Source organism: Rhinichthys klamathensis, unplaced genomic scaffold (assembly GCF_029890125.1).
Source record: "Rhinichthys klamathensis goyatoka isolate OS25496 unplaced genomic scaffold, OSU_Roscu_1.1 h1tg000333l_1, whole genome shotgun sequence".
Taxonomy (NCBI): domain Eukaryota; kingdom Metazoa; phylum Chordata; class Actinopteri; order Cypriniformes; family Leuciscidae; genus Rhinichthys; species Rhinichthys klamathensis.
The window spans coordinates 166,923-188,604 of NW_026606848.1; the positions used below are offsets into that span (position 1 = coordinate 166,923).

Here is a 21,682-nt window from a genome sequence, read left to right on the forward strand (position 1 = left end):
AATAAAATACAAGATCAGCTTTTGGTATTTGAAAACGAAAGAATGTAATGTGATAATACGCCTAACGAATTAACTGATCTAGGATGTAAGCGTTTTGCCTGTTTATTGCGCCAACCACTTTTCTCCGTTTTGTTTCTTTTGGGATACGGTATAAAGATATTCCTTTTGTATTATCACGTATCTGATCGCATCCAAATGCAAAGCATCGCTCGGGCATGATAGGAATATTTCGCGACGAGCTGTATTATCACCGGCGGTTTAGCATTTTCTATTCTGTCAAGATGGCTTCTCCAAATGGCGTGACGTCCCATATAGGATGTATTGTATGTTAATAATCAGATATGTGAAGGGTGATCGAGTGTTCAAACAATCCTAATAGTGTGGGTATATGCAAACTCAACCACATACAAATTAACTGCTAAAAGCTACATGAGTGATACACTTCTATTCACCAAACTCTAAAGCACCTTCTGTTTGTTGAAAACATGAATTTCACAACTCCAAAAAAGTAAAAGACAAGTCAATCCAGCCAAAAATGTTTATTCACCAAATTCACTTAAAACCAGTGTATTCAAAAAGAGAGCATTGGCTTGATGGCTAATTTAAGAGCCATGCATGTTATACAGTGAAATGTAGCCTCTAAAATGTTAACGTGTTAATCTTTCAAAGTTTAAAAATTTGCCTAAGAGCTGCATGACAACATTAGCTTGATGATTTAAGCCTAGAATATAGCTGGAGGTTTTGCAGATGATCTGAGAGCTGCATTTAGCTGCTCAGGGTGTGCTTGTCAAACAGGTACTCCGCCATCCTGTTGTTGCCAGCATCCATCTTGGAAAGGTTGGTGATGTGGTCACCAATCTTCTTGATGGCCTCCACCTGCTCATTCAGGTAGTGAGTCTCCAGGAAGTCACACAGCTGTTGGACAAGATATCAGAAAATATTTTAGGACATTTAGTTCAATAAATCAGGATGGAATAAAAGCATTAAGGAGCAAAGAACATGTACTTACATGTGGGTCTGTCTTCTCAGAGGCGGCCTTATGTAGATCCAGCAGAGCCTGATTGACGTTCTTCTCCAGCTGAAGAGCGCACTGCATCGCGGTCAGTCCATTGTCCCACTCATCGCGCTCAGGTTTCTGGAGAGAAAGACAAACACGTCAGTGAACACGTGATGCCCCCTAACCCTTCAATTCAACAGGCCCCTACAAATATTCATAAACCTAGTCTCCATTTTGTCTACCACATTGTTCAATGTTACACATTTTAAATGTTACCTTTACGTCTTGAAGGACAATGCGTCCGCCCCTATTGTTCTGGAACTCCATGAATTTCTCGGCATGCTCGCGCTCCTCCTCACTGTTCTCCTTGAAGAACTTGGCAAAACCAGCAAGAGCCACATCATCCCGTTTGAAATAGTGAGCCTATTGGAAACAAAATCGATGGGTTAAGATTATAAACGCTTAGAGCGACGCGGTCACCAATCGCGGATTCGTGGCGTCGTGAAAAGTGACGTAAATGACGAAAAGTAAACAATTCCTAGCTGCAAGTCTGTTTGCATACATGTCGCAACCAAGAGGGAAAAACCGACAAAAGACATGATTAGGCAGATTATGGATTTTTTTTAAAGCTTGAAACTTACCATTGAAGTGTAAGTATATGAAGCGTAAAGCTCCAAATTGATCATCTTGTTGATCAAAGCCTCGCAGTCGCGCTCGTAGTTCTGGCGAATCTGGGAATCCATTTCGGCGGATTTTTCGTCTTTTTTTAATCAAAACGTTGGTAAAAAATAATAAATATGAAAGGAGAATTTTTCAAGGCGAGATCGAAGTTCCGTTCAATCACTGTTGAAGCAAGAACCTCTTGGTGTCTTCCTGAAGCTGTGAGTGAGAAGAAGGTGCGCGCATTTGTTTTATATACGAGCACAACATGATGCGTCACTGGAACCAGCCAATCAAAGAACGAGCTGAATGAGGAAGTGGTAAAACAGTCAGCTGAGAGTCAGCAGACATTGGAGATACGACAATTTAACGTTTTTCCACTCTTTTTAATAATTAATGGCAAACTGAATCTATCAGAAAACGATTTTTCATTCTACGTAAATGTAGACAATATCAAACCTTTATATTCGATGTAATTTTGTAATTAACCAAGGATTTACCATATTTACATTGTATCAGGGCAGGGGTGTAAAGCAATTATTTAAACATTGAACAGTTAACCTGATTCTAAGATTCGCATTTAAAGTGAGCAATGATAGAAATTATGGAAACGAATTGAAATTTTTACTATAGCTCAGCATGTTGTTGGCTTTTGATCAAGCTGACACCTGTCACATTGTATTTTCACAACAAACATTTCAGTTTGAATCTTACATTTTTTACATAAAGGACATAGTGAAATATTATAGTTTAATAAGGCTTAAAAATAAGTCCTTTTCATCAGCATAATGCTAATCATGTTACTGCGTATGGCACACCATAGGAACGGAAGCCCTGGAATGATAAATGTCATGGGAGTCTTCCAATAACAGCCACATGGAGTCGTTTGTTCACTTGGTAACTGCCTTCGGATACAGGTCACAGTGACTAAGCATTTTGTATTATATACTGGAGAGGACAATGTAGTGTGTCAGCATAAAAAAATGTGCACTCACAAGACGTGGAATGGCGCTTTCTCATTGTGACTCAGCAGCTTTCCCCCATTCAATTCCTATTATGCATTACGTGACTATGCTTGAAACTTTAATAATTCGGCAGTGTGGCCGAGTCTTAATTTCAGCTTTGTCGTAAACAGCTTTCAGTGTCAGTATAGAATGCCAAATTATTGGTGTTTTAATATCAGTTTTTTATACATGTATAAACGGCTTTTGAGTAGTTTGAGAATAGATGTCCGTCAATATCATTTTGTGAATGAGCTGCCTTAAATAAATTGCTAACCAGCCCAATACTCTATGCTACATGTTAAGCCTTGGATTGCTATTTCTTTCAGTTTAGTAGCAGCAAGTAACACACATTTTAGACCAGTTTTCTGATCATTTAATCTTTTTAATTACAGTTTTCATTTAAGCAACTATATCCATATACCGTAGTAACAACCATATCGAGACCCCTCTCATATGACAACAGGGAACTGAAATTCACTGCAATATGTAAGAGCACAATGTGTTTTACAAATAATTGTTGGTTCTGTACAATAATGGCAATTTATTATTATTTTTACACTGTAATAAAACCTGATTACTGTACTGAAACAAATTAGACTAGTTATAACAGTTATTAATTTGTCAGAATACAACCGTCTATCATAGGATACTAATAAAAAGTACTTTCTTATTATACGTGACTTTGTGAAAGTGAAAAATGTTCTTGTAACACCCCCGGCCACTCTTTATTGTCTAAATGGCTTGTGTGAAAACTTAACAGTATCTACTACTGCTCCCTCACCTCCTAAAACTGAATGATAAGTGCTTTTATGCAGAAGGGATCCATATACTCTTCCAGACCACAGCCTTCCTCCAAAGTTCTTCTTGAAGAGAGGGATTTGAGCTGCTCCAGTTTCGGCCTGCCTCCTTCTCCTCTTCCTCTTCACAATGTAGCCACAAACGTTTAAGGGGACTGATACAAGAGTACTGAAGAAACTGACAGCCCTAAAAAGAGAAGTTCCATATATCCAATAAGACCAGTGCTGACAGAACATTTTCCTTGTTCAAAGCAGTCAAAATAGCATGTATACTTATACAGTTCTATATAACAGAAAATTAATAATGGAGTTCACCATCTTTGCAATATCATGTCTCTGCCAATGTCAAATACACAGTTTTTCCATTCTCTATATCTCAATGCCCCCCTAGTCCCACTTTAAGACTAAAAATAAAAAATAAAAAATAAAAACTCACCTCTTTACTTCCCCAATACCAAATGCTTTGAATCACACTGTGGTTGGCAAGTGCCTGGGTTAGTTGATCTCTGCCCCCTGTTATTATACTGACCAGACCGGCAGGGATATCAGAGGCCTGTAGGACCTTTGAGCAAACAAATAGAAGTTGAAGACTTTACAAACAAAGAATTGAAATGTGGAGATTTATTCTGAAAACTGAACGTTAATGAAGGCAGCAGTGAGTGTGAAGTGTCTCCTGCTATCACTTTAAAAATACACATACAAAAATGCGATTGGTAAAATACTGTTTCCTAATTTTTATCTATAAAGCCCTGAACGGTCTAACTCCAAACTAATCCACCACGGTCACAAAATGCTGGATTTTTGATAGTACCAAGGATGTCAAAGTCTATTAAAGAAGGTGGAGCTTATTTGAATTTGGCTCCTAAACTCTGAGCCCTGACCATTATCAGGAAGGATTCCCAGAGGCAATCTCAGTCTCTTCTATATAAAAGACACATATCTTTAGCTGAGCATTTACATTATGCTTTTCACAAACATGTTCTACAATTATATCTGATGAAACAGCACCAAATACAGTAGTCAACATTTGAAGTGGATCAAAACCTTTCATCAAAGTTATACATGAATTTTGAACAATACCCGTTCTTGTCTTAGGACAACTTTGATAAACTTTTTTTGATCCACTTCAAATGTTGACTACTGTATATCCTTTGCCTAAAATGCTATGAACAGCGCCTACAGTTATTCTTCTCCCTTTGCTTCCCTGTTTTTGCCTCAGGATGCCTGTAGTTATCCTGGAGTAACTACAGATTGGATCCAGACTTTGCAATGTTTTCAGACGACACAGACAACTGCAAAGATTTCAGATGACAGCAACAGATGACATGCAAAACTTGAAAATATTATCCTATTATGAAATATAATCCTTATATTGTAATCATTACGAGCACACGATAAAATTGCTGCCTAACACATTTGTTGTGTTCGCTAAATACATGAAGTTAACGAACCACAAAACATGTACTATATTATTGCTGTATATTACTGCCATATGGACATTACTTATCTGGCTGATAATACTTCCTAAATTTTAAAATGTAAATAAACATTTTCTGTAAAGCTGCTTTGAAACAATATGCATTGTGAAAAGTACTAAACAAATTAATTGAGTTGTTTTGTTTTATTACATTTTTTTTTTAGCAAACCTGTATAAATTCAAGAGCTGGAAGAGGGTATTTTTCACTTGGCACCATGACAACAGCATTTCCCATGGCAACAGCAGGCGCCAGCAGAGACACCAAAGAGAGCAGAGGTTTAGAGCTGGGGAGAATCACTCCCAGCACTCCTAAAGCCTCAGGAGTTGACAGGGCAGAGCCAGACTGGGGCGGGAACTTTAATAAGATGGACAAGTAGTTAGAAAGCAGGCACATTAAATCTGGGGTTAATCGAATAATCATTCCAACACCATGTGTTCTTACTGGAGTTCCACCCTGTTCTTTATCACAGCGTGCAGCCCAATCAGAGAGCCTGGAGATGCTAAGCTCCACCTCTTTCTCTGCCTCTTCAAATGAGATGCCGGTTTGAGTTTGGATTGATACAGCCATGTCCTGCCTCCTCTTATCCAGACTGTCAGCAAGTGAATAAATGGAATGAGAACGTGTAGCAGGGCTCTTCTTCATCCACCTGCAAAGTGGATCATCAAAAAAGGTTGGCTACCATAACTGGTCCATATGGTTTATTTTCAAACAAACAGGAACTTTTCCATATGCTCTTACCCAGGCTGGACTTTAGTGGCGGCCTCTACTGCATTCCGGACATCCTTCCTGCCTCCATCTGGGCAGTGAGCCAGAACAGCACCCCCAGGGGCCAACACTGACCTGCTGCAGCCCGAGTCAGCTTTACGCAACTGACCACTCACTAACTGTGGGTAAAAGCGAGGGACACTGCAAGAGAGAGAGAGAGAGAGAGAGAGAGAGAAAAAGAAAAGAGAAATTGTTCATAGAAGAAAGCAATAGAAGGTCTGAGTTTAGAATACATCAGTAATGGTCATTTAGCATGCCACCCCATAATCACATTACATGTTTTTTGCTATTGATAAAGATTGCACATTCAATTCCCGTAGGTATGTTTTTTTTATTTTTTTATTTTATAAAATCAGTGGATAAACATTTGGAGGCTGGGTGGATTTTATTTTGTGATTTGATTTACTTGACCTGTACTGTTATCATCATTCATTATGCCAAAATTTTTGGCTTCTAGAAGGTGAAGAGTTTTTTTTAATAGCAGACCATTTATCCTATTTCTATGGTGCAGACAGGTAGTAAGTGAAGTGTGAGGAAGTATAGTGAACTAGTACAGGAAGCTGATCAGAAAATGGTTCTAGCAATGTCACAATTCATTTTCAAAAAGAGGGGTGAGTGGAAAGTCCCACACAATCTGCTGCTGTTTTTGTCAGTAATAGTAACAAGAGGATCTTGCAAAATATTATGATTTTTGGTACAGGGTCGGTGGCAAATCACCAAAATTCAGAAGCTTTCCCAGATAAAGGCTTAGATACACATCCTTTTCCACTCGGTCTCTTGCACAGTTGAGCACGCAAGCCATACTCAATTTGACTGAGTGCAGATGGATGCTTTTGGCACATGTGTACTATCAACTAGACCTTTTTTGAGCACTCAAATCACTCGTGCACAAAAATCTGGCTGTACGTGGATAGCGTCCACAGAACTCAGCATGGACTCGCTCTGAGCCCATATCTCTGGTGATTTTGAACCATATTGGCATCAATAGTTCCATGGAGAACCTTTAACATCCATGGAGTCTTTCTATTACACAAAAGGTTCTTTAAACGATTAAAACTTTCTTCACTAGGAAAAAATGGTTCACTGAAAGGTTCCTTAGGGAATCCAAAATTGTTCTTCTGTTACATAACAGCAAAATCCCCTTTTGGAACCTTAATTTTGTTAAGTGTACAGCCTTAGAAATTAAGAAAAAAAGTAATAGAATTAAAAAGGATATTGGGATGTCTTTAATACTGTGAGTGACTTTTCCCGTTTTTGAACGGTCACCATTGGCATATAATGCAACAAGGGTTGCTAAAGCCAACAGATATTACTAACAGAAATGATACTAATCTCTGTACAAAAAACAAAAATAATGTTGCTGCCATCTTTCTAAAGCCCCCCTCCCAAAAAATAGTGGAACACACAGAAAATATTCATCCATGGCATTTCATATTTTAGCTTTCTTCTTTATCTTCATTTATGTATTTTTTCCTTAGAAAAAAAAAAGAGCTAATATTTTAGCCAGGGACCTCTGTTGAGTTGACACGGAATGACCCTATAGAGATGAGGTGTTAGCGCTAAAATCTAAACTCAATTAAATTGAAATACTGATCATATTTAGATGTTTATACCAGCTGGAACAGGTCTGTTTGTGTTGAAAATGTATGACATTATCTACAAAACTTATATTCATTTCTCAGTTCACTGTTAAACTATGAGCCACAATACACCCACCTGGAAGGATCAAATCCTTCAGGTATCATGAACTTGGATGCCACAGAGCCAAATGCAGCATAGTTGATAGAGCTGGGACTGGAGCGGGGGAGGGAGGGTGAAAGCGATGGCCGAAGGAACTGATACAGCCCCTATAGAGGAACGGAAATCACAGAGTCAGATATTCTGAACTAGACACCAAACAAAACCATACAACCAATCAGAAAAATAGTACGAAAAACCAAAAGAACAGAAACAAAGGCCTACACACCACATAAGCCCATTCTTAGCACATGAAATGTCACTTCATGCGATTCTTATACCTCTCTGCCTCCATCGGTGCAGTTCCCGCTCTCCCTCCGTCCGCATATAGGCAGTGCGGGATCCATTACAGAATGACAGTTCACCCACACCGATCCCAAGCACAGACTATGGACAAAGAAAAAAAGAGGGTGTGAGAGATAAACAGATAAAGGAAGAGAAAATGAGATCAAGACAACAGACAGATGCCCAAATACGTGACCAGACATGCACCTCTTTGCAGACTCCAAAGCCAGAGTCAAATCTTCAGTCCAGATGGAGGCAGCCTGACCATGAGGACTGTGATTTCCTACACACAACGACAGAGAGCAAAACGTACAACTTTTCACTACGTATATAGACAATATTCTTCATATAAATCAGTTCCTTTTCATTTCAGCCTCACCAAGTGCAACTCCCTCAGCAGAGCTCCTGAAGGATATGAGAGGCAGCACAGGGCCTGGAGGAGGTGAAATCACAGATTCGCAGGAGGGAGCCAGTCCACATAATACAGTAGGAGGGTAGAGACCTCCAGTAGGAGGAGGAGGACATGACTGGATCAGCTACAATATGTAAAACAATAAGAAAAAAAAGATATGCAAGATATACAATATGTGCACAAATGTTTGTATTGGTGACATGTTAAATTAAAAATCCACACACTATTGCCCCCTGCTGCTGTGCCTCCTGAACAACAACATCTATACGGTTCCTGTCAGTCTCAGTGACAAGAGAAACACATTTCATCCCAGCCATTCTCAACTTCAGCCTCGCCACAACACTGTCCAACACTGATTCCTGCACACAGAGCACCCACTGGAACTGGAGAAGAGAAAGAGAGAAGCAAGCAAAAAGATAAATATTATATCTTTTCATGACTCTGCTGCAGTGGTTTTCGATCATGGCGGTACGGCTGGAGCACTGTCATGTGTTTTTTTTTTTTTTTTTTAAATAACCACTAATAGGAATAAATAACAAGTAGTATATATTAAATATTAGATATTTAGATATTAAATACATTTATAAATACCATATAATATTTTCCTTGGAAACCGGTTATATATTTATATATTGGAACAGTTACAATTTTTAAAAGTTTTTGAAAGAAGTTTCTTATGCTTTCCGCAGCTGCATTTATTTGATCAAAAATACAGTAAAAACAGTAATATTGTGAAATATTATTACAATTTAAAAGGCCTCTATTTTGTTTCTTCTTACATCTCTCTTCTTCTTAAAGGCCAGCTCTATCACTCCATCCACAGCACTGTCGAGGTCTGCCGAATCAAAGATGATAAAAGGGCACACAGAGCTTTGTGAGAGAGAGAAAGACATGGGGACTCCCCAGCCAGCCACTGCTTTAGCCACAGCTTCTCCGGTCTGTTTGCATCCACAATAGGTCAGGTAGGTCACTTGTGGATTTTGAGCCAGTTTGGCAGCCAGTGCTTCACTGCCTGTCACCACATTTAACACTCCAGCAGGGAGTCCAGCCTCCATAAACAGCTGAGCCAACAGAAGGGCAGGAAGAGTGGTAGTCTTGCCAGGCACTACAATAACAGCATTGCCTAGAAAATAAATATAGAAGGCAAATAAATAATAGTTTGATTTGCACCCTCACCTCTCGTTTACTAGCTGCTTACATTTAGAAGCAAAAGCTCATCCTAATGAATTATGATTTTATTAAATCAGTAAGAGGTAAACCAATAACAAAGATGTAAGAACCCTAAAAAACCCCCCACAATTTTACAGTAACAATGTTCAAAACACTGTCAAAACTAAGGATAAAAAACCATTTATATTTATAATTAGTATTATTATCTTTAAATGTGAGACATGTCATTTCTGCTATTAGTGCAACTAAAAAGAATAGTCAAAATTGTAGTTTACAAGTGGAAACATGTCTTATTTTTGAATACTGTTAACTCTGTTCACAGAAGTTAACCTACAAATGGCTTTAATGCAGATGTCTGACAAGAAAGTGTCTGTTTAAAGAAAGACTCACCCATAGATAGGGCTGGTAAAACTTTCAGCATAAGAAAATATACAGTGCAGTCATCTGAAACTACCACGACACCTAGTGGAGTAAGCAAAACATGACATCAGACTCACCATCATGCTTCCTGCTCATTTTCTTACAAGTCAATTACACAGGCCTTGTCCACACTAAGGGTATGTTTACATGGTAATGATGTTCTACGAATGGAGACGTTTTTCCTCTGCAGTTTTTGTACTGAAACACTACGCGCCTATAGAATGAACACGTAATACACATTGCTAAGGACGTCACCGTTTTCATAAATTCTCGTTTTTGTAGTTTACACTGAGACGATAACGGTATTGGCTTCAAAAACTTGCACTTTGAAACACGTTTTCAAAAGTTTGCATTTTTCAGGCCCCCAAAACGCCATTGTTGTGTAAATGAACGGCCACAGCGCATTAAAAGTTTTCACGAAAACTTGCTTTTTTATCAACGAAAACTGAGCTTTTTGAAAACGCCGTTTTCACGTTGTAGTGTGGACTGTGAAAACCGATGCTTTCGAAAACGATGACATGTTGTACCGATAGATGTCTATATCGGCATTGTTGTGCCTGCTATATATATATTCATAGTGTTGATAAAGAGAAATGTTCCTTTGTACAGTCTTCATATTGCATTCCTGCAAAGATGACTGAAAATGTACTCACAATTGCTGTCCTGCAGCAAAACATGACGACAATTGCGTTTTAGACGCATTTTGAGTGCAACCTGGACGCAACACTGAGTGGTGGGATGTTTTGCTAATAAAATTATCGTGCCAGACAAGTAGTGTGAGAACTTTATGTCTGCTCTCTCTGTATCATCTTTTGAACTTTTAGTATGTTTTACGCATGCGCAGTAAGGTGATTTAAAGTCCATGTAAAGGCAATTCTAAAAAAAAAATTCTTAACACATTAGAAATGTATTGCTAAAACACATTACAAAGATTGTGAAGTTGTGAACTGTGAAGTACTGAATTGTGGAGTTAGACAGGTAAAACAGTTTTTCACCGTTGCTGTGTTCAGGATTTTTTTTGGGCGGGGCTAAAACGGTGGCTCGATGACGCACTGGAGCCACTGAGGCTGGCCCCTCCCCTAACAATTTAACTAGAGCACATTCGCATCAGGTCGCAGCTCAATCGCGATCTATCTATCAGTAGTAGGCTACTATTAGTTACTACAGCCTACAGTTTGCTAGTAGCTAGCTATACCTTCATCACAGTATTACCTGGATGTGATCACGTACAAAACAGATCGGTGTCCTTATTTAAATTTCCGAAACACGATCATATCAAGAAGAGGTGGATTAATTTTGTGAAGAGCCACCTTGATGGAGAGCGGAGGATCACCACCAACACCCGCCTCTGTAGTGTTTATTTTACACAGGATAGTTTTATAAACTTTCGTCGGAGACAACTGGGATTCACTGATAATCCGCTGTTACTGGTGAATGGGGCCGAACCGACTATCTCCCGCCTCAGCCTTCATCCTCCCGTCCCAAAAGCAGTATCAACTAATATCACCGTCGGCAGCTTTCCCGCGAGTGGGCGTGGCTTCAGCGCGGCCAGCGGACACGCCCCCAACGGTTGAGAGCAGAGAATAATACTCATTTTTTCAAGATTTTGATAGCTTATTTTATTTACTTGGTGGCTTTTTATATCATTTAAATTTGGCTGGGTGGCTAATAACACATTTTCCTGTGGGGTGACAAACTCAGAACACATACTTAATTTTGACTTTACAGGGACTTTAAGCATTTTCAGATGTGGATGAGCAACTTTAGGAAAACGCTTGAAAATACCAGCGTGGACAGGGAGCCTTTTGAAATTAAAATGTAGACTTAGCCACATTTTCTCCCTTTTTTATATGAGTTCTGTCTCTCAGACTCATATAAACGAATAGACATGCACATACCATGCGGGGTCCACTCAGGCATGAGTGTGTCTCGTAGTTGAGCCCAGCTGGCGTAGTATTGGGCCAGTCTAATGAGCACCGTAGGAGAGGTAGAAGACTGAGAGAGCTCACACAGCTCAGATACACACTGACTGTGTCTTTGCAGAACACTCGCCAACCTGGGGAATAAACATATATTAACAATGATGTAAACCTGACAATTACTGTGATAGGTTAATTATTTATGACATTATTTTGAGTAAAGATCTAGTACTTGAGTAAGACTTTGGCTCTTTGGTAACAGCTCATTTCCCTCCAGGTTTTGAAGCCTTGATCTGCAGAGGAGACAGCAGCAACAACATCCTCATCTTTAGCACAAACAGTGCTGCAGACCACCGCTGCTGTAAAGAGAGAGGAGGAGGGCAGGAGAAGTTATCTTATCATTGCATGGAAGATTGGATAACAGATAAGAACTCCAGGAAAATACCCAATATTGTTCACCTTTGGAATCAGTCACATCCTGGGTCTGCCTGTCTGCAGGGCTGGAAAATTTCCCATCAACGAAGAAGCCAAGAGTGCGAGAGTGCTTCTCCAGCCAGGACTGAGTGAGAGAAAGACATGCAGGAAAATGGACACTTTCCTGAGAGAATGCACATTTCAGTGGAATGAGAAAGAAATTATGACACACCATACTTGAGAATTAGGTTCAACTTATGTTGAAAATTCAAATTTCTTTGGTAATGTATGCTTCAAAATACAACCATGTTTAATTGAAGTAAACATATGTAGGTTGGTGAGTTCTAGCTCTTTGATAGAACCAATAGATTGGCTTTGTGAAAAAAGGGTGAAGGTTGCAGTAAATCATTCACAGACCTATGGCTCTCACAAAATACATGAACAGTTAACCGTTTTGAACTTTGCTCACAATACTTCAAGGCGTAGTTTTACCACAAAAAATAAACTTATTTATACTAATGTTGTTCCAACCTGTATGACTCTGATTTGGATTTTTATAAAGGCATAAACATAAAAGACATAAACACTGACAGCCTTGAATGGCAAAGAGATGCAATGCAAGTAAATGGTGACTGAAGCTGTCTGTTTGTAGCGAACTTCTAAATAACATCTCTTTGTATTTTACATGACTGTATAAGAGTCATATGAATTTGGATGTTGCGGATGAATAAATGACTGAATTTTCATTTTTAGGTGAACTAACTTATTTCTTAGAGTCGAGAGATGCACCAATAAGTAGGCCTACAATCCGCACAGTGTTGGGTTTTTTTTAATACAATTTTACAGCAAGAGGACAACCTGCATCGTGTCACATGCTTTTCTCGTGAGCGGTCATCCTAATGTACTGTCACATGTAAATCATTTTCACATTGGGTGATGAAGTGGCAGCATGCTGTGATGCTTTTAATACAATTTGCCCAAGATACATAAGATACAAAGATAATTTCCCCCGAGGAGACCGCGCTTTAACTTACCTGTGCTGTTGCAGTGTTCGTGGTGGATGATCCATAATCCATAGTCTGAAAGATTTCGTGCACAGTCTTTGTAGAAATACCAGCCATAACAAATTAAACCTAAAAAATTTAAAATAACAATTGTTACGGACTAATGAAAAATATGCCACTTCAAAAATGAAATAATAATACTGAGTGTGCAGTGATTATATCACTTAATAATAGCTATCAGATGTAGAAATGTGCAAAGCTGTACTAATGACAACACGATGGAATCAGACTGTAAAAGAGATGGAACAGACGAGATCTCGATCAAAACACGTAAATGTTAAGAGTCTCACTATTTCAAAAGAACGTTCAACGTGAGTTCTCACGTCACGTCCACGCTCACGCTGGTATTTCCTGTCTATGGTATTTCCTCCTGGGTTGTAGTGTGTTGCCAGATATCGCACAACAGAATCAAGCAAAATAGTCTGCAATAACAAGCGCCACAAAAAGTAAAAATGAGTGAAACCAGTTTTTCGATTTAGGGAATGTCAGATGGAACAACATAGAAAATATAAAACTCATAGATTAGTTAAGACTGCATGCATTGAAAGTTGTTGTAAAATATTGTGTTCTATAATATTTTTATTACAATAGCCTATACTTTTAAAACAATACAACACATTTAAAAAAAAATACAAAGAAAAAAAAATATTTTAATTCATGGGAAAAAACGCAACCCGCATGTTTTATACTGCGTAAGCCCTAACTTTATGGACGAATATCCGATTATCCCAGGCAGAGACGCTGAGAGTACTTGCGGTGGACATGGCAACACTGGTTGTAGTCTACGTCAAACTAATCATACTATTGGACTATAGCAGAGGAACTCATCATTCACAAAACTAACTAACTAAAAGTAAAACTAACTCTACATGGCTTGTAGACAACATATACAACTCAAGAAAGATAGAAAAAAAATCATTTTTGATTCTGAGAAACTAAACAACAACAATAATATATGTAAATATACTAATATGGCTTGCGAAGTCTCGCAGGGTAAGTGACAGTGTGTTTGTGCTTTTCAATCGATGTTAGATGTTTGTTAATGTTTCTCTTCGATCTACAGATGATCAGATTGGAGAAGCACTCTTAATCGGGTATGTTTCACTTCGTAAACTTATGATTTGTTTTTTGTCGCATTATAACCTTAACGTTTATATTAATGGTTACTTTCTATATTTAGTAGGGTATTTAAAAAATCTGTTTTAGATCAACAGAATTTAGAGATGTTATACAAAACTCTGTGTGGATATAAATTATACTTTGAAAGGACAGAAGCAACATTTTAATTATTTAAATAATTAAAAAAACATACAAACACAAGTAACAGTTGATGCACACATTGTTAACTAACACACACACACACACACACACACACACAGTGTCCTGTGTCACAGAAAATTCTGATTAAAAAAACAATCTATCTATGACAAATAATTTACTATCACCAGTGGACACAGTCACACAGTTATGTCATGACAACATAATCACATAACTTATATATAAGTATACATCACTTATCTACATAAATGACAATTTCACCATTTTGACATAATTTCAATGGCTGACCTTGTGTTTTTTTCTTCATCAGGTAAATGACAAATCTGGAAATATATTTGAATTGTAATCATAAAAATATTGCAAACTGTAATTACCATTGTTGATGATCAATTCATCTTTGACAACAGGTTATTGTAGATAAAACATTGAACAAAATGAGAGAATATACAATATTGTGCTCAAAATGTCCAACACAGAAGAAAATAACATCATATGGTGCTGATCGTATGGTGTTGTTGTTCAGGGGGTTGTTCGATTAATAACATAATTGACAGAACTCTTGTGGACAAAATTAAATATTTTCTTGATTAAAAAAATATAAAAACTTTATTTTTCTTAAGTATTTAGAATTTAGAAATAAATTCAATACAGATAGGCCTACCTAATGTTGACTGTAACATTTTGAATTCATTATTTTGAACATGAGACCCACTTGTAAAAAAAACAACAACAAAAAAACTGGACACTGCAAAAACGGTAATTTATACGTAGCTGAGAGAGCTAAATGCACTGCAAATTAAGAAAGCATCTTCATCGGTTTAACAGGACATGTGCTGCAAATACTCAATACAAAGCGACCAAATACCAAATGTATTTTAACATCCTGATTGTAGGTGCGTTGTATTTGCTGAGCTCTCTCGGCTACCGTAAATGTAGGACTCAAAGCAATTTCAAGCAAACTGAAACATAGGATGCACAAACTATCTGTGTGTCATTATAACGCTTTCCCCAGTAATAGTACCTCTAAACATTTGACTCCTATTCAGTTAATATACTGTATAAAATGTTTTTCAGGGTGGTAAGACATGAGGTGATGAATGTGGCAGCCGAAGGAAATGAAGACCCACCAGACCTTCCCGAAGCTCGACCATTAAGCAACAGTCAGGACCAGAAGCTTGTTCAACAGTTGGCGGAGACCATTAAAGTGATCGGTGATAGGCTCGATCAAGATCAAGCATTTAATGAGTCCGTCTGAGATTTGCAACTTTTTCTGTCTTTATTGAACATCAGTGGTGTTGTCTACACACAGGTTTTTAAAACCCCTGTTTCTCTTTCTGTTCTTTTAAACTCACAGCATGATTGATGGCTTAGTAAAAGTAGCTGATAAAAGAAGTTTCTGGAATCTTGTGGAACAGGTTTTCACAGATGGCCAGATCAACTGGGGGAGAATTATAGTGCTGTTCTATTCAGTTGGAAAGCTGTCTGCAAAGGTATTGAATTAGTTAGATCCGGCATGTTATCTGTTCAAATTGTTAATATCTGTTGTTTGTAGACAGACGTGCATCTCTATGTTTATATTTGTACAGTTCATTTGTAACTTCTAAGCTCCTCTTTGCTCTCAATAGATGGTCCTCGCACGCTTGCCCAGAATTGTTTCAGGTATTCTGACCTTAAGTCTGGATTACTTTAGGAGGAATCTGTTGGAATGGATTCGCAAAGTGGGAGGATGGGTAAGAAATATTTGTACATTATTGTTTCAAATACTGGAATATAAAGAAGCATTTGACTTTTGTTTTATTTTTCTTCTTTCGAAGATGTGTTTAACAGTTTTGGTCACAATATCACATCTAGAACTTATTTGTTTGTACGCCATAATACAGATGTACAGTATCCCTGCACTGGCCTGTTTCTCCTTTGAGCAATTTTCTGGCTCTTCACTGAGAAAATATTTTCCCTATTTTGGAGCCGCGTTTTCCTTCACCTGTGGCCTACTGTTAGGTGGCTTCATCTTCTCGAGACTTCAAAAGAGCTAAGAGAGAGAGTGGCGATACAGCAACAGAAGTATTAAGTCTGTAAACCTGAGAGAAACCAAATCACATAAACTGATCTGCAGCATGATTTTGTAATTTGCCACTTTTTATTGTATTATGCCTTTATTTTATGCATTTATATATTTTGTAAGATCAGGACAGATTGTACAGCGATAAGAACTGAGCCTAAGCTTTTTATTAATAATTGTTATATGACATAGAATAGTGGTCTTCTATTGTGTGTTTTGTCTACTCCCTTGGAAAAATGTAAGTATTGTGCATACATTTCTAAAAATGTATTTTCTTTTTGTAAGATAAATATATTAAGGTATTTGCAGCTTTTATGCCCCATTGACTTTTGATTCTGCTAACACACACACTCACATTATATATAATATATGATTCCAATGAGTCCAGTTATCAATCACATCCCCTATTAGTTTTTTTTTTGGTAAATGTGTTTCCATCATAGCACATCTCTTATTGGTTAAAAACATTATCCGCCTCAGTTGAGCACATACGTTTTTTGTACACATTTTTAGAATTTATGCGCACCTTGGCATTTCCATCCAATGTTTTTTTTCCCCTTTTTTATGTGATATCCCAAAAAATAGGTGGATAAAAATAGATGGCTTAACCCTTGTGTGACAGCAATATACAGCACACACAGCAACTGTTTTTGTGCTAAATTTTTATTCCAAATGTATTATGTTTTTGTTCTTCAATAAAGTTCTTGCATAAATTAGTGTGGATCTTATTTCAGCAAATGTCCTCTCGTTGTTACATCTATCTCCAGCTAGTGTTACAACTCTACGCAGTATGGGGACTCTTTAAATTTGACATAAACTCGGATAACCTGTGATTTTGTAGTAGGTGCACGTCCAAGTGAGTTTTTGTAGTAGACAAATGTGGCACAAACAACCACTAAGTTACCGATGCTCAAATAAAAAGTGTTATTTTCATCCCCAGTCATATAAACACACATTTCTTCTGAGCTATGTGTCTTGTAAATGAATTACTTTGAGGATGACTGCTAAGTGTGGATTTGATTTGTTCGACAGATGAAAGCAAATGCAGCAAACAGAACTTGTTTCACTTTTATTTTCACTTAGCCTATTGAGTGAAGATGTGGATGACGGCAAGCTAGCTACTAAACCTGTTAGAAGTCTGCATCATGTACAGTTATTGACGTAAAAGCATAGGCCATAGATACACTTTCATTTTGTTTTGTGAAGTGGCCATCAAAACCTAGGACCAAAGAGGAAGACAGGAAAAAGAAGCGCTCATGGCATCAGGTAAGTTGGCCTTTGCCATTATTTCCTGTGTGCTATCATGAAATCCAGTAAAGTGACATTTACTTTTGTATCTCTTAGATGACAGGTTTACAAACAATCTTGTACTTCGGTAAGTTTCACATACATATTTTTGGTAGGCTATATCGAAATATTTGTCTGATGTTGAGCAGATAACTTTGTAAATATACCTGATAAATAAATACTTAGCCTTAAGCCCATTTAAAAAACTATAAAAAAAAAATCACAATCAATGTCACTTCAAAACATTCATATAATAATTGAACCTAACTAGATTAATATGTTCAATGTTATTCGTTTGTGCCATTTTTATTGCCATTCATTTCAATACTGAATAAAGTATTGGGTTGCCATATATTGGTTTCGTTTCTTTGTCCACCTTCATTTTCACGTAAATGTAATGTGTCTGGCTTCCGGTGTCATCCGCTTCCAGTTATTTTTATCTGTAGCCTTAAAAAAAAAAAAAAAAAAACTCGTTATGCTACTTTATATTGAAAACTGGTCTTTCTTAAACTATTATGTAGGCCTAAGCCTATTGCCGTAATTATAAACACCCTGGTTTGTAGCGCAAATAGTTTCCCCATTTACAGCACTTTGTTATTCTTCTCGCTATTTCCCTATAATCAGAATACATTCACAGAAAATAGCTTCCACGTAGAAAAATAAGGTGGATATATCAAAACAACGATGCTTTCACAATATGTTTTCAGATCAGTAAGGGCCGAGGCACAGAGGGCGGGATGTGCACCGTCTCTTCCTGAACCGCAGCCAATGAGTGATGAGAAGGAGGAGCTCGTGCTGGATCAGATGGCTGAAGTCATCAGAGCCATCGGCGATCAGGTCGATCGGGATCCAAAATTTAAGAAGTTAGTAGGCTATCGAAAGGTCTTTTTGATATGCGCGTGGATTACTGTATGTAGCCTATTATGGAAGTCCGTTTAAGGGTGTTTCTGCAACTACGGGCACTTTTGACTATCCCAATTAAAAAAAAAAATCAACCTCTATCAATTTCAATTTTAACCATCACAGTCTGTAATACATATAAAAATGTACACAAAATAGAATGTAGTCGTTAAGATTTTAATCTGGAACATGTTTATTTTTTATGTTTTTCGGGTCATCTTCTTAAAAAGGGTCCTTACCGCAACTTTACAATAACGTTCATTTTATACATTTTTCTTTAGTAATTTCTATAAAAAAATATATATATTTAAATAGCTTTTTCAAATTTGATACAGTTTTGTAAAGACTGATATAATAAAATAATATACAAAATAGGGAATTTCATGTTTTTTTCTATGCCATGTAAAAAATGTACAGTAACCTTAGATGTCAATTGTTTCCATACACACAAAAGATGACATTTTTAACTTTGTATGACAGATGTTGCAATTTCAATGTGTTAATCATCTCAGCTTAAGTGTAAAAATATTTTTTGCAAATGAAAATGTGGAGAAAAAAAATTAAAATAGAGCAGTGCTGCGGTAATGACATCTTGTGTCGGTAAGGACACAATGTTAAACTGCCACGAAATCAAAAACAGGCTACTGTAAAAGAAAAAAAAAAGAAAAAAAAAGAAACATGCTACAGAAAACAAAAGGTATTGCATGTGTAAAAGATAGTAGCAGTTTTGCAGTAAATAACTATTTTAATTAACTCTTACTCTTTTAACTGCTTCAAAAATATTGTCTCCTAAAGTTGATGATTCATGTTTATATATATACTAATATATATACTAATTATGCTTCAGTACTAATAATATACTGAATATTAGTAATTTAATATACAGTAAACCTTAAATTAGTCTCTACCGCAACACAAGGTCTTTACCGCAAAACCTAAATTTGCTGCGGTAAAGACATGTTGCGGAAATGACATTTTTGCTAATATTTGAGCTAATTGGCAGCTAGCAAGGCACATTAGTTTTGACTCTTAACATCTTAATATACATGAATTCAACAGTAATATACATTTATTTTTAAAATGTAGTTCAAAATACACAATTATTAAGCTGAATGGTAAGGACGCACAATAAATACTAGAGCAGAAAAGATGATGTTTACCTTATTTTTTTGGTATCTTGTGAGTGAGGTAGTGTGGTTGCCCAGTCTGTCAGCAATGTGCTCAAGTGATCATTTCTGTTTCCATAGAAACTAGACTTGTTTGGGTTCGATAAAACTTCATAATAAAAGCCTTTTTTCATTGTTGCGGTAAGGACTCAAAAGTGTGGGACAGGCACATTTAGTTAAAAAATCATAAAAATGATCAGTAAATAATACAAAGAATTTTAAGGTGCTGTAAATGAATCTGTATATTAAACAATCCCATTTGAAATAATGTCAAATTGTAATTAAATTAGCTTATTTTATTTATCTCAACATTGAGACCACAGGTGTGGGACATTAACAAAAATGGTGTTTTGAGCTATAAATGCTTCATAATATTGTATTTAATCACATTAATCAGTAATTATATTTTTTGTCAAGGTGTGTAAATGGCACTGTGGATATATTTATGAAACATCAAATGACAAATTTGAACATAAATAAAAAATTTCACTGCTGGGACTTAAAAGTGCCCGTAGTTACAGAAACACCCTTAAACAATATTAGCCTATAATTAATGTAAGATAGTTTAAGAAATAAAGTTGTGAGAAATCACAAAAGAAAGTAGCAATTACAATAAAAATAATTGTGACACAAAGTTGCTATCTTATTATGGAAGCGGGATATGGGCTTCAAGAATAATGAATTGTTATCAAGTATAGCCTATGTTTAATTTTAGCATGGTTGACGAGTTTGCACGAGTGATGGAAAGACAGAGTTTTCAGAGGCTTGTAGACAAAGTGTTTGTTGATGGCATCACCTGGGGGAAAATTGTTACTCTGATCTGTGTTGTTGGAAAAGCAATTACAAAGGTAGGCCTGCACAGTGCTTTCTTTACCATCATTTGTGTTTCAGTGCCCAAAGTGTTAAAGCTTTGTGACCAGATGCGTGGTTGCACTTTGATGCATTTTTTGCTTGTTTTTTTTTGTTTTGCATATAGATTCTTGCTTATGTCTCAGGAATTGTGTCTTGGACACTGGATTACTTCAAGGATAACTTGTTGAACTGGATCTGCAATAGAGGAGGATGGGTACGATTTGATTAACGTGACAACACTTGTATTAACACAGCATTGATGAGACACATCTGTAATAGTCATTGATTAACTCTTTTAAATACCTTCAGATCAATAGTATCTCTTCCTTGGCTCGTTACTCCTTTGAGCAAGATTTCGGTTCCTCATCCAGCCTGATCTCCCTCTCCTCTGGAGTCCTCTTTATCAGCGGAGTACTGCTGGGTGGCCTCATCGTCTGGAGACTAAACAGAGGTGCCTGAGGAGGGTCAGTGGAGGAGTGATGAAGCAGAAGGATTTACAAATACAACTGAATAACACAAACGTGGTTTGGTCACCGAATATAAGAGAAGAAAAGGCTTTATATTGTAATGCACAAAGTGTGTAAAATATGATAAAATATAGTGTATGAAAAGACAGGAATTACAGATGTACTGCATGTGATCTTTTTTGTGTATCTCTCAGTCCGTGTCCGTGAGGAGGGATAAAAGAAAGATGAAGGATGAGGGCCTTTTTCTTACATTTAAGCACACCCAAAATGGGACAAACAGCAATCACCAGCAAGACTTGAAATATCATATGTGTTGTGCCAAGAAAATTGTTCACTGTAATTTTGATGCTGCTGTTCTAAACCTCTACCTCATTTTCACTAGTGCAACCGTTTTAACTCCATGCATTTTTGTTGAAACAAACTCTTTTAATAAAACAACAAATTCTGATCTCATCGGGGCTTAATTGAAATGGATTGGTTGTGGAGCAGTGGGTAAAGACAATGCTTTATAAATGAATTACTCTGTAATTACACAAAATAACTACGTACTA

At 37.1% G+C, this 21,682-nt stretch overlaps 4 protein-coding genes across 6 annotated transcripts; 2 read left to right on the forward strand and 2 right to left on the reverse strand.

Annotated features, from left to right (window-relative positions):
- Positions 1 to 524: 524 nt before the first annotated feature.
- Positions 525 to 1,864, reverse strand: LOC130106262 (ferritin, middle subunit-like). The gene is made up of 4 exons (XM_056272289.1): positions 1,639 to 1,864; positions 1,274 to 1,420; positions 1,010 to 1,135; positions 525 to 915 (listed from the first exon to the last, which is right to left on the reverse strand). The coding sequence occupies exons 1-4, from the start codon at positions 1,738 to 1,740 to the stop codon at positions 766 to 768; spliced, it is 525 nt and encodes a 174-aa protein (XP_056128264.1). The 5' UTR covers positions 1,741 to 1,864; the 3' UTR covers positions 525 to 765.
- A 1,140-nt stretch (positions 1,865 to 3,004) lies between these two features.
- aldh16a1 (aldehyde dehydrogenase 16 family, member A1) lies at positions 3,005 to 13,473 on the reverse strand. Of its 2 annotated transcripts, none has more exons than XM_056272286.1 (17): positions 13,413 to 13,473; positions 13,093 to 13,191; positions 12,104 to 12,203; positions 11,877 to 12,000; positions 11,624 to 11,781; positions 9,696 to 9,767; positions 8,915 to 9,258; positions 8,360 to 8,518; positions 8,103 to 8,259; positions 7,931 to 8,006; positions 7,720 to 7,825; positions 7,418 to 7,548; positions 5,675 to 5,842; positions 5,378 to 5,582; positions 5,105 to 5,290; positions 3,895 to 4,020; positions 3,005 to 3,645 (listed from the first exon to the last, which is right to left on the reverse strand). In XM_056272286.1, exons 2-17 carry the CDS (start codon positions 13,177 to 13,179, stop codon positions 3,469 to 3,471), a joined length of 2,376 nt encoding a protein of 791 aa, XP_056128261.1. In that variant the 5' UTR covers positions 13,180 to 13,191; positions 13,413 to 13,473; the 3' UTR covers positions 3,005 to 3,468. The 2 variants fall into 2 exon arrangements, with proteins under 2 accessions (XP_056128261.1, XP_056128260.1); XM_056272285.1 differs by having other exon boundaries at positions 3,006 to 3,645; positions 11,877 to 12,003.
- Positions 13,474 to 13,983: 510 nt separating this feature from the next.
- On the forward strand, positions 13,984 to 16,706 carry baxb (BCL2 associated X, apoptosis regulator b). Its single transcript, XM_056272262.1, has 6 exons — positions 13,984 to 14,115; positions 14,186 to 14,216; positions 15,475 to 15,645; positions 15,755 to 15,890; positions 16,026 to 16,130; positions 16,281 to 16,706. Exons 1-6 carry the CDS (start codon positions 13,992 to 13,994, stop codon positions 16,431 to 16,433), a joined length of 720 nt encoding a protein of 239 aa, XP_056128237.1. The 5' UTR covers positions 13,984 to 13,991; the 3' UTR covers positions 16,434 to 16,706.
- An 884-nt stretch (positions 16,707 to 17,590) lies between these two features.
- On the forward strand, positions 17,591 to 21,260 carry LOC130106246 (apoptosis regulator BAX). 2 transcript variants are annotated; one of them, XM_056272266.1, is made up of 6 exons: positions 17,591 to 17,725; positions 17,804 to 17,834; positions 18,454 to 18,609; positions 20,528 to 20,660; positions 20,789 to 20,878; positions 20,974 to 21,260. In XM_056272266.1, exons 1-6 carry the CDS (start codon positions 17,716 to 17,718, stop codon positions 21,121 to 21,123), a joined length of 570 nt encoding a protein of 189 aa, XP_056128241.1. In that variant the 5' UTR covers positions 17,591 to 17,715; the 3' UTR covers positions 21,124 to 21,260. The 2 variants fall into 2 exon arrangements, with proteins under 2 accessions (XP_056128241.1, XP_056128242.1); XM_056272267.1 differs by lacking the exon at positions 17,804 to 17,834 and having other exon boundaries at positions 17,592 to 17,725.
- Positions 21,261 to 21,682: the final 422 nt, after the last annotated feature.

Excerpts from the sequence above, each read along its gene's own strand:
- LOC130106262 (XM_056272289.1), bottom strand. The coding sequence starts at position 1,740 with ATGGATTCCCAGATTCGCCAGAACTACGAGCGCGACTGCGAGGCTTTG. Across the intron at positions 1,421-1,638 it reads CATATACTTACACTTCAATG|GCTCACTATTTCAAACGGGA; the intron begins GTAAGTTTCAAG and ends TGTTTCCAATAG. Across the intron at positions 916-1,009 it reads CTGAGAAGACAGACCCACAT|CTGTGTGACTTCCTGGAGAC; the intron begins GTAAGTACATGT and ends CTTGTCCAACAG.
- aldh16a1 (XM_056272285.1), bottom strand. The coding sequence starts at position 13,179 with ATGGCTGGTATTTCTACAAAGACTGTGCACGAAATCTTTCAGACTATG. Across the intron at positions 12,204-13,092 it reads CGAACACTGCAACAGCACAG|TCCTGGCTGGAGAAGCACTC; the intron begins GTAAGTTAAAGC and ends TCTCTCACTCAG. Across the intron at positions 3,646-3,894 it reads GGTATTGGGGAAGTAAAGAG|GGCTGTCAGTTTCTTCAGTA; the intron begins GTGAGTTTTTAT and ends TTCTCTTTTTAG.
- baxb (XM_056272262.1), top strand. The coding sequence starts at position 13,992 with ATGGCTTGTAGACAACATATACAACTCAAGAAAGATAGAAAAAAAATC. Across the intron at positions 14,217-15,474 it reads GGAGAAGCACTCTTAATCGG|GGTGGTAAGACATGAGGTGA; the intron begins GTATGTTTCACT and ends AATGTTTTTCAG. Across the intron at positions 15,891-16,025 it reads TTGGAAAGCTGTCTGCAAAG|ATGGTCCTCGCACGCTTGCC; the intron begins GTATTGAATTAG and ends TGCTCTCAATAG.
- LOC130106246 (XM_056272266.1), top strand. Across the intron at positions 17,835-18,453 it reads ACAAACAATCTTGTACTTCG|ATCAGTAAGGGCCGAGGCAC; the intron begins GTAAGTTTCACA and ends ATATGTTTTCAG. Across the intron at positions 18,610-20,527 it reads CGGGATCCAAAATTTAAGAA|CATGGTTGACGAGTTTGCAC; the intron begins GTTAGTAGGCTA and ends GTTTAATTTTAG.